This window comes from Bison bison, unplaced genomic scaffold (assembly GCF_000754665.1).
Source record: "Bison bison bison isolate TAMUID 2011002044 unplaced genomic scaffold, Bison_UMD1.0 scf7180017864472, whole genome shotgun sequence".
NCBI classification, from domain to species: domain Eukaryota; kingdom Metazoa; phylum Chordata; class Mammalia; order Artiodactyla; family Bovidae; genus Bison; species Bison bison.
In genome coordinates, this window is record NW_011495033.1 from 11180511 (window position 1) to 11191307 (window position 10797).

At 43.5% G+C, this 10797-nt stretch overlaps 2 protein-coding genes and 1 long non-coding RNA gene across 14 annotated transcripts in view; 2 read left to right on the forward strand and 1 right to left on the reverse strand.

The window, feature by feature from the left end:
- Window positions 1-2677, forward strand: LOC105004057. Its single transcript, XR_827182.1, has 2 exons — window positions 1-39; window positions 2025-2677. It is a non-coding gene; the product is annotated as an uncharacterized LOC105004057 (long non-coding RNA).
- Window positions 2678-7154: 4477 nt separating this feature from the next.
- On the reverse strand, window positions 7155-10769 carry PIGW (phosphatidylinositol glycan anchor biosynthesis, class W). Of its 12 annotated transcripts, none has more exons than XM_010861561.1 (4): window positions 10684-10769; window positions 9941-10066; window positions 9440-9577; window positions 7155-9189 (listed from the first exon to the last, which is right to left on the reverse strand). In XM_010861561.1, exon 4 carries the CDS (start codon window positions 9175-9177, stop codon window positions 7666-7668), a length of 1512 nt encoding a protein of 503 aa, XP_010859863.1. In that variant the 5' UTR covers window positions 9178-9189; window positions 9440-9577; window positions 9941-10066; window positions 10684-10769; the 3' UTR covers window positions 7155-7665. The 12 variants fall into 12 exon arrangements, with proteins under 12 accessions (XP_010859863.1, XP_010859866.1, XP_010859860.1 ...); XM_010861564.1 differs by lacking the exon at window positions 10684-10769 and adding an exon at window positions 10270-10335; XM_010861558.1 differs by lacking the exon at window positions 10684-10769 and adding an exon at window positions 10230-10322.
- Window positions 10138-10797, forward strand: part of MYO19 (myosin XIX) — a gene marked incomplete at its 3' end in the record, with an annotated part of 34361 nt that continues 33701 nt past the window's right edge. Inside the window, exons 1-2 of the mRNA XM_010861713.1 lie at window positions 10138-10188; window positions 10265-10758. Of these exons, the coding sequence (XP_010860015.1) occupies window positions 10138-10188; window positions 10265-10758 (545 nt within the window). The remainder of the gene's footprint in view (window positions 10189-10264; window positions 10759-10797) is intronic.

Sequence of the window (10797 nt, forward strand, 5' to 3'; positions counted from 1 at the left end):
AGCTACTCAAATAAACCCGAAATAGGGCTGTTAGGAGGGGTGAGTAGGCCTCCCCTCAGTCCTCCGCTGTGTGGGGCCCGGGAACCGCCCTCCTGAGGGCGGAGGGTAGAAGGGAGCGGAGCCGAAGGGACTCCGCCGAGGGTTGGGGCCCAGTGAGGACTTGGGTAAGTGAAGTCAGGGGGGAGCCGAGACTTTTCAAAACCAGTGAGAGCAAAAGGTGGGAGTCGGCGGAGGGGAGACGTGCATCTGGGGACTGAACGACAGACTAGGCTGGGTTTCCAGGCCCTTGACGCCGCTTTCCCTGACGCCCTGGTTCTTCAGAAGCTAGCCGCTTCCCAGACTCAGGTTGAGATCCCTCCGACAGGGGCAGAAAATACATTAAGTGCTGACAGTTTTTTGTTGTTGTTACACTTGCCGATAGTGGCTTGTGTACGCGTCCTGGGCAGAGAAACTTATTGGGTCCGGTTAATATTAACCTAGACACTCAGAAAGGACAACAGATCCCTCGGGCAAAGTGCTGGTGCTGGCCAAAGGCCCTTCCCTCTGACCCTCTTCCGAGAATCAGAGCTACCGTCAAGACAAATTCATGCACACACTGCGTGCCATGGTATACTCGGTTCTTACCTTGGAGGCGTTAGAGTCCTGTTTGTAAAGCCAATATAGTTGTCGGGAATATTTTTTTGCCTGTGAAAAGTCTTGACGATTTTAAGACTCACTCCATCGGATGCTCTTACAACTAACTAATCCTGGTGATCTGTATTTCCTGGTAGAATAGGCTAGAGCTGTGATACTGATTTTAAAAAGTATTTTGGTCATCACATTAAGTCTTAGAGATTCGCAACAAAAAAACCCATAGTGCATGCAACCCCTTAGCCATGTTGACTTATGACATTGTGTGGTCACTGTTAGGGTAGGTGACATAATAAACTGGAAGAACCATTGTTCAGTCCCAAAGGTGTGATTATCCAGTAAGTATTTATGTCCTTAGCCATGTTAGGAGAGCAGAAGAGTGTGTGGTCTTTAGCTTAAATTCAGTAGGCATATAGGATTGCATTAAGTTCTGACAAATTAGACTACATAGCCAAAATATGGACAGTTTTAGAGAATCTTGTGTTTTATGTAAAACACCCCTAAGGAAAAAGAATAAGGTGGCTTCTAAAATCTGAAAGTGCTCCTATAATTACTGTCAATTAATGTACCTATGGTATACCTTTCAAACTTTCTTTGGATGATGGTTGGTAAAGGGCATTGAAAATATAAGTTCAATGTATAGGTGCTAATTTTAATAACTTTCATGACTGAGTACACACTGGGTACTAGCAAAGAGTATTCACCTTGGGGGTTTATAAGTTTAAAAAAAGGCATTAAAACCCAGATATAAAACTTAAAATGAGGAGACTACAGCAATGTCTTTCCATCTGAGATTACTTCCCATGATTTGGATTTGTCTTCTAGATCCACCGAGCACACCGTGTAGTATTTTTGGACAATGTTTCACATACTATTTAATAATGGACTTCTTATAAGGCTAAAGAGTTGATATACTTGATAAATTGCTCTTTCTCAGGGAGGTCCCTGGGTGCTACAAATAAGACAAAATCAACATTTGAGGGGAAAATGATTAGCAAATTACTTCACTGCAAAACAACTTTTTAGAATTTTTAACCTTGTATCTTCTTCAGTTTAGAGCAGGCATTCATTTTTTTCACTATTGGTCTGCAGCTATATTTAGCTGAAGCAAATGTATTTAGTGCTACAGCAAATGTTTCATGACTAAGGATCTGCCTTCAGAGAGCTTATCTTTGATAAAACGATTGCATTTTTAAAAGAGCCAGTTGTTGCCTTTTTAAATTTCAATACTGGCATTGTGAAGGGCAAAGCTGAAAATTTTTAAAGGCTAAGAGAAAGCAGGCAGTTAACAGAAGACCTTTTGCTGGTACCTCATAAGGATCAGTTGGTGCGATGGAGATGCGATATCATATCACATTCTCCATAAAAATACCATTCTTTTTCTTCTTTGGCAGGTCCACGATGTGTGAGAAGCCAAGGGCAAAACTCAGACATGATGAGATATGACTAGTCTCCAAGCTACCTGGGTTTAAAAGCAATAAAGGATACTGATTTGTTCCTTATATTCCTGTGTTCATAGAGGAATTCCTAGGGAGCAAAGTATGTTCTTATATAATTTACACAACATATTGGACAAGGTGCTCAATAAAAATAAAACATTGTCATCTACTGAACACAAAACTATTAATACATATGTAGTAGACATCCCCAGTTTATAATAGTGTAAAATTAAAGTCATGGGAATGAGTCACTTTCTGAAGGTCACAAATAAGTCCTAAACTAGATTATATTCTCTCTTCTTTGTCCCTCACTTCTCTCCTCAAAAATTGATAGTTGAAGATTAAAATACCTACTGTTGTTTTCACTATAATAACCTCATTGTTTTATGTGGTAGTAAAATCAACAGCAAAATCTTATTACTTAATTTACCACAGTTGTCCAGATCTGAGTATTTGTGAATTGGGTTTTCTTTTTCGTGACCTGACAGTGGGAAGTTCTATTATATCTGTCAAAAATAGGGACAGATTTTCCCCACTAAAAGAAATTTGTAAAGGAAAAATAATGTCCACAAGTTAAAATAGAAGCCACATTAGGGCAGGGTGTTATTTTCTGTTGTTTCCCCAGCACCTGTATCTAGCACATTGGAACTTAGTAAATATTTATTTAATGATCTCTTTCTCTTCTGTAAAGTAAAATCAAATCAGATTGGTTTACTTTGTTATTTTTTATGAATGTAATTTCATTAACTTTCTCTTCCATGACTTTCCTAATTGGAGGTGGAAAAAACATATAGTACATTTTGTTCTTAGTTATGATTCAGTATCTATAATTGGGAGACAGACTTACTGAAAGATATTTAAGACCTGGGACAAGAAGCAGCAGACCAATTAGACACATGGTCATTAAGTCACCAAATACTTTTAAAATTACTCTTTTAGTGAGAACAATATGGTTAGAGCCTCTCAGCCCTCCTAAAATGCTTTGAACAGGTCAATTGTAGGATATTAGTACTGTGACACGGCAGGAAAACCAGTTACCATTGCTGCTGTTGCTGCATCGCTTCAGTCGCGTCCGACTCTGTGCGACCCCATAGACGGCAGCCCACCAGGGTCCCCCGTCCCTGGGATTCTCCAGGCAAGAACACCGGAGTGGGTTGCCATTTCCTTCTCCAATGCATGGAAGTGAAAGGTGAAAGTGAAGTCGCTCAGTCGTCTCCGACTTTTAGCGACCCCATGGACTGCAGCCTACCAGGCTCCTCCGTCCATGGGATTTTCCAGGCAAGAGTACTGGAGTGGGGTGCCATCGCCTTCTCTGCTTAATTTACATACTACAATCTTGGTTAAATTTCAAGTCTTCCTTATTAATCAGAAATAAAATCTAATCTTTTGTTTTTATAGCAACATAACTATTCAATATGTTGACTTTTTTGAGGGGGAAATTTCTTTCAATAGATTACCTCCAAATATAACTGTAGTTAGCAAGGATAAAATGCTACCTAAGCACTGAGCGACTGATCTGATCTGATCTGAAGCACTAAATTCAGTTCAGTTCAGTTTAGTCGCTCAGTCGTGTCCGACTCTGCGACCCCATGAATTGCTGCACTCCAGGCCTCCCTGTCCATCACAAACTCCCAGAGTTCACTCAGACTCACATCTCTTGAGTCAGTGATGCCATCCAGCCATCTCATCCTCTGTCGTCCCCTTCTGCCCCCAATCCCTCCCAGCAACAGAGTCCTTTCCAATGAGTCAACTCTTCGCATGAGGTGGCCAAAGTACTGGAGTTTCAGCTTTAGCATCAGTCCTTCCAAAGAAATCCCAGGGCTGATCTCCTTCAGAATGGACTGGTTGGATCTCCTTGCAGTCCGAGGGACTCTCAAGAGTCTTCTCCAACACCACAGTTCAAAAAGCATCAATTCTTCGGCACTCAGCTTTCTTCACAGTCCAACTCTCACATCCATACATGACCACAGGAAAAACCATAGCCTTGACTAGATGGACCTTTGTTGGCAAAGAAATGTCTCTGCTTTTGAATATGCTATCTGGGTTGGTCATAACTATTCTTCCAAGGAGTAAGCGTCTTTTAATTTCATGGCTTCAGTCACCATCTGCAGTGATTTTGGAGCCCCAAAAAATAAAGTCTGACACTGTTTCCACTGTTTCCCCATCTATTTCCCATGAAGTGATGGGACCAGATGTCATGATATTCGTTTTCTGAATATTGAGTTTTAAGCCAACTTTTTCACTCTCCTCTTTCACCTTCATCAAGAGGCTTTTTAGTTCCTCTTCACTTTCTGCCATAAGGATGGTGTCATCTGCATATCTGAGGTTATTTATATTTCTCCTGGCAATCTTGATTCCAGCTTGTGCTTCTTCCAGCCCAGCGTTTCTCATGATGTACTCTGCATATAAGTTAAATAAGCAGGGTGATAATATACAGCCTTGACGTACTCCTTTTCCTATTTGGAACCAGTCTGTTGTTCCATGTCCAGTTCTAACTGTTGCTTCCTGACCTGCATACAAATTTCTCAAGAGGCAGATCAGGTGGTCTGGTATTCTCATCTCTTTCAGAATTTTCCACAGTTTCTTGTGATCCACACAGTCAAAGGCTTTGGCATAGTCAATAAAGCAGAAATAGTTGTTTTTCTGGAACTCTCTTGCTTTTCTCATGATCCAGCAGATGTTGGCAATTTGGTCTCTGGTTCCTCTGCCTTTTCTAAAACCAGCTTGAACATCTGGAAGTTCACGGTTCACATACTGCTGAAGCCTGGCTTGGAGAATTTTGAGCATTACTTTACTAACACGTGAGATGAGTGCAATTGTGCGGTAGTTTGAGCATTCTTTGGCATTGCCTTTCTTTGGGATTGGAATGAAAACTGACCTTTTCCAGTCCTGTGGCCACTGCTGAGTTTTCCAAATTTGCTAGCATATTGAGTGCAGCACTTTCACACCATCATCTTTCAGTATTTGGAATAGCTCAACTGGAATTCCATCACCTCCACTAGCTTTGTTCATAGTGATGTTTTCTAAGGCCCACTGGACTTCACATTCCAGGATATCTGGCTCTAGGTGAGCGATCACACCATCGTGATTATCTGGGTCGTGAAGATCTTTTTTGTACAGTTCTTCTGTGTATTTTTGCCACCTCTTCTTAATATCTTCTGCTTCTGTTAGGTCCATACCATTTCTGTCCTTTATTGCGCCCGTCTTTGCATGAAATGTCCCCTCGGTATCTCTAATTTTCTTGAAGAGATCTCTAGTCTTTCCCATTCTGTTGTTTTCCTCTATTTCTTTGCATTGATCTCTGAAGAAGGCTTTATCTCTTCTTGCTATTCTTTGGAACTCTGCATTCAGATGTTTATATCTTTCCTTTTCTCCTTTGCTTTTCGCTTCTCTTCTTTTCACAGCTATTTATAAGGCCTCCCCAGACAGCCATTTTGCTTTTTTGCATTTCTTTTCCATGGGGATGGTCTTGATCCCTGTCTCCTGTACAATGTCATGGACCTCATTCCATAGTTCATCAGGCACTCTATGTATCAGATCTAGTCCCTTAAATCTATTTCTCACTTCCACTGTATAAAGGATTTGATTTAGGTCATACCTGAATGGTCTAGTAATTTTCCCTTCTTTCTTCAATTTCAGTCTGAATTTGGCAATAAGGAGTTCATGATCTGAGCCACAGTCACCTCCTGGTCTTGATTTTGTTGACTGTATAGAGCTTCTCCATCTTTGGCTGCAAAGAATATAATCAGTCTGATTTCGGTGTTGACCATCTGGTGATGTCCATGTGTAGAGTCTTCTCTTGTGTTGTTGGAAGAGCGTATTTGCTATGACCAGTGCATTTTCTTGGCAAAACTCTATTAGTCTTTGCCCTGCTTCTTTCCTATTCCAAGGCCAAATTTGCCTGTTACTCCAGGTGTTTCTTGACTTCCTACTTTTGCATTCCAGTCCCCTATAATGAAAAGGACATCTTTTTTGGGTGTTAGTTCTAAAAGGTCTTGTAGGTCTTCATAGAACCATTCAACTTCAGCTTCTTCAGCATTACTGGTTGAAGAATTTTTTAAGTTGATGAGGACCAAATTAGTCCTCATCAACTTAAGAAATTTAAATCATGTTTGCTGTTGACCCCTCTCCCTTACTAGCATCAGACCCTCTGCTCCCTAGACACACAAACACTAACTCTTCATTCCACCCATCGACTCTAGCTCAAAAAAAAAAAAAAATTAACTGTCTGTGGGGAAAAGTTTCCTCACTCTATTGTAAAGTCAGTTCTTGATTTGACACTTTTGGCAACCTATATTTCATTGACTTAGCACAGTTTATAACAGTTTAATGTGTTTCCCCCATTAGATTGCAAGCTCCAAGATATCAGGAACCTTTTGTTTATCATCACTAGCAACTGCTGCTGCTGAGTTGTTTCCGTCCTCTCCGACTCTGTGCGACCCCTGGTAGACAGCAGCCTACCAGGCTTGGGTGGGCTGGGATTCTCCAGGCAAGAACACTGAAGTGGATTGCCATTCCTTCTCCAATGCATGAAAGTGAAAAGTGAAAGAAGTTGCTCAGTCCTGTCCGACTCTTAGCGACCCCATGGACTGCAGCCCACCAGGCTTCTCTGTCCATGGGATTTTCCAGGCAAGAGTACTGGAATGGGGTGCCATTGCCTTCTCCAATCCCTAGCAGAGAGCAGGCTAAAAAAAATGAGTCTCACTGCAAAACTATTGTCTCATAATTATTAAGCTTGTAAATCACAACAAATAATTCAATATATTCTTTAGGGCATTTGGGTCCTCCCTCGTGGCTCAGAAGGTAAAGAATCCACCTGCAATGCAAGAGACCCGAGTTCAATCCCTGATTCAGGAAGGTCTCCTGCAGAAGGGAATGGCTACCCACTCCAATATTCTTGCCTGGAGAATTCCATGGACAGAAGAGCCTGGCAAGCTCCTGGGGTCAAAAAGAGTTCGACACCTGAGCAACTAACACATTCTTCTTTGGAGCATTTAGCTGTTTTGTGATCTTTTAAGTATTTGACTTTAAACATTTGCTTTCTTATACCGAGTCTTTTTTAAAGATTAAAATTGAGCAGTACTGTTGACAGTTCCACAACTGAGATATTTTAATGTAAATATTATAAAATACATACAATAGAAAATACAGAATGGTAATAGGTGATACAAGACAGAAAGTAAAAGGGGCCTTCCTGGCAGTCCAGTGGTTAAGACTCCCCACTTCCACTGCAGGGGACAAAGGTAATCCCTGGTGAAGGAACTAAGATCCTTCGTGCTTCTCAACCCCCCCCCAAAAAAGATATAATGTAAAAAATCCTCCTTCCTACCCTCCAATCTTCCAGTGTCACAACTGTAAACACAACAGCTTCTTTAAAATAACTAAAATTTAGAAGTATTTTAACAAGTCACAAGGCTTTGTTTCTTCTATATTGATTTTACAGTGTTGACATACATGTAAAGTATTAAGCATCACTACTGTTAAAGCAGGAATGAAACTTTAACCCTGGATTGACAGACGCCCATTTTCTTCACACTTTATATTTATTCTTCCTCATTAACATAATATTGCTCAAAACATATAGTACCCCTATTGATCACCAAAATTTGATTGTCTTGTCTTGCAAGTGTAGCACATATATAATTAAGCAGTTGGTAAACATGTAGAGATTGAGCAGGCACAAGGCCCAAGGGGTACTGCTGTGTAATGTATCTATGGAAAGGTTGACTAGACCAGTTGTTACATTTGACAGCAAGAAAAAAAGTAACTGGTTTCTGTTCATTGCTGTGATTAAACAGAGAGTGGGTTCCTTTCTTTTGGTGTCAGAGACTATGGATTCCAAATGCTTTTTATTTGCAGTGGGTGACTGGATAAGTTTCCAAGAACATGGTACTGCTGCCTCTTTAATTACAAATTTGGCAAAACTCAAAATTATATCACCCAGTAATAAACTACTAAGAAGGATCAGGCAAGAAGCAACTATCCAAATACAAAAAGCTAAATTGGCCATTCTTCGAGATGCTACTTCTACATTTACCTGAACTATGTAAAGAGAAATGAAGAGGCCAATAGCTGTCAATAGAATACAGTATGCTACTTTTATCCAGTCTTTGATATGTGACCTTTTTTTAAGCACATATAACCCTGTTTGAACACCAGCCATGTGTACTGCCACGTACCCCAAGATAGAGATGATTCCTTCTCGGTTGGCATTTAATAAACCAACCCTTGTGCCACTACCATCAGTGCCATACAAAATTAAACTTTTCAGGGGGGTAAAATCAAGGGCTAGCTGGTATAATGCAGTAATGCTGATGGCCACAATCCAGGACCTATTTAGGGGGAAAATAATCAAAAGCAGTGATGTTATCAATTTCACAGCTATTAAGGTGAAGAAAAAGTTCCAGTGAACACCATATTCAGTTAAATGTTCCTGATAGTCTATGGATTTTATAGCAACTAATCGCCCCACTCCTAGGAAAACTAATGGCCAAAGAGAGTACAGTGACTTTGTAAGATAACAGAATCTGGAGCCTTTTGTATATTTTCTCCTAACCTCTGGAGAAACCATTGCAGACCCAAAAATAAAGCCCCCTACTCCATAATCCATTGCTCCTGTCCCGTAGAGCTCGGTTTTGGCATATCTTCTAGGAAATAGTGGGAAGTCCACAGCCAAAATGGCAACAGCAGTAAAGGCACTGTTAACGACACGGAAACAGGAGATGGCTGGAATGTGTTCTGATTCTAGACTGACTTTCAAGAATTTTTCACAGATTTTCTGGAAAGGCATTCTGGCATAGCAAGTTCTTCTGCAGTATATTTCATAGAGCAGCCCTGCCCCAAGGATGATTGCAACAAGATACTCGAGGAGGACAAATGAAGAGAAAATGGTCAAAGTGGTGACCAGGGGAACTATCAGGAAAGCAAAGTCAACCAAGAATCGAGTCCTCGAGTTATGTAAAGAAGAACATAATTGCTGTGAGAGAATGATCAGGAGTCCTCTACACAGGATGCAGAGTGCAGGCAGGCACAAGCCCTCGGTGATCTCCAGCACGCTCGTTCCATTCTGGTTACTGACAAAAGCTTCCTTCATCTGCTTTTGAGACATTTTTTCTTCTTCCTATGAAAACAAGAGCAAAGGGATGCATTTGTGAAAACCAACCTTTCTGTGGGATTGGCATATAGATGCACCTGACTGGATTTTACTTATTCCTGAATTTCAGAGCAGAATCTAGGACTTGAGATTCCCCTCCAAGGATTGTTGGAAGAAGCCTAATATATGAAGATAAGGATGTCCTACTAATAGAATGAAATTACTGGTTAAAAAGCTTTAGCTGGGGAAAAAAAAAAAAGCTTTAGCTGGGACTTCCCTGGTGGTCCAGTGGTTGGGAGTCCACCTTAAGAGTGCAGGGGATACCGGTTCGATCCCAGGTCCCGGAAGATTCCACATGCCACAGGGCAACTAGGCCTGGGCCACAAGCACTGAAGCCGGATACGTCCTGGAGCCCCTGCACAACAAAAAGAAGCCACTGCAGTGAGAAGCCTGCGCACCCACAAGTAGAGAGAGAGTAGTCCCTACACTCTGCAAAGAGAGAAAGCCCTCCCACAGCAAGGAAGACCCAGAATTGCTAAAAAATAAACACAGTACACTGTCATGAAAACAATGTAATGAAAATTAAACACACCTAACTAATGATTTCGAGTCCAATATGTGGGGGGAGAAGAGGGATGAGGAAAGAGAAGGTGCTTAAATACACTTTGGATTTGGGGGCCCCAGTTTCTGTCCCGAGCCTCTCTGAACCTCCTGCCTCCAGCACAAAATGCGAACCCTCCAGGGATCCCCCGAGCTCCCCAGGCTGCTTGTTCCTCACCTCCTTTACAAGGTGTAGGTAGAGTGGAACGGACGCTAATCACGGAGGAGGAGTAGGGACCGTAAATACATGCTAGTGTTAATTGTTTTAACGGCTACAAAACGCCTCTCCGCCCCACGTCCATGTCTGAAAAGCGGCACACGGGAAACACACATGTCAGTCAAACAAGAACCAGCCGGAGAATGCACGTTTGAGGGATGGCCTATCGGGACCCAACCACCCGAGAAGAAACCGATCCGAACCGGCTGGCCTTTAAAAAAAGAGCTCTTTTCCTAACAGACATGCGCACCGGTCCTCAAACCTCACGTGCTCCTGGGGTTTCAGCGCACCGCGTCACTGGGCTGGAGAGCTGGTACCCCCGCCGCCGCGGGAAGCGCGGAAGCCCGCCACTTCCGCCTCGCGAGCGGCGCTGCCGGCCGAGATGGGGCGGGGCGGCCCGCGCTCCCAGGCCCCGCCCACCGCGCGGCCCCGCCCCAGAGGGTGCCAGTTTCCCACGCCCCGCCTGTTCCCCGCGCGCCTCAGGCCCTCTGGGTCTCCGGCTCGGCCAGCCCAGGTCCTGACTCCGTGGCCCGGGCCGCTGGCAAGCCGGTCTGTCAGAGGCGCCCGGGAGGAAACGGGTCCCGCACCCCACCACTGGCCATCAGACCCCGCGGCGAGCGTCAGGGCGCCCGGTCTCCCGGCTGGGAGACCCACAGTCCCGCGAGGGCCCCGGGGCCCCTCCTTCCGTCCCCGTTCCCTCGCACCTCACCGCGGGCTCTAAAGTACCCAGTCCCGGAGCAAGCCCTCGGCTCCGGATCCTGGCGTCCCGGGCGGGCCACGTGCGCCCGGCTGTCGCGCGCCCCGCCCCCGGGGAGGAG

What these genes read in the sequence shown, in the direction of transcription:
- PIGW (XM_010861561.1), bottom strand. Translation starts at nt 9,177, where the DNA reads ATGTCTCAAAAGCAGATGAAGGAAGCTTTTGTCAGTAACCAGAATGGA.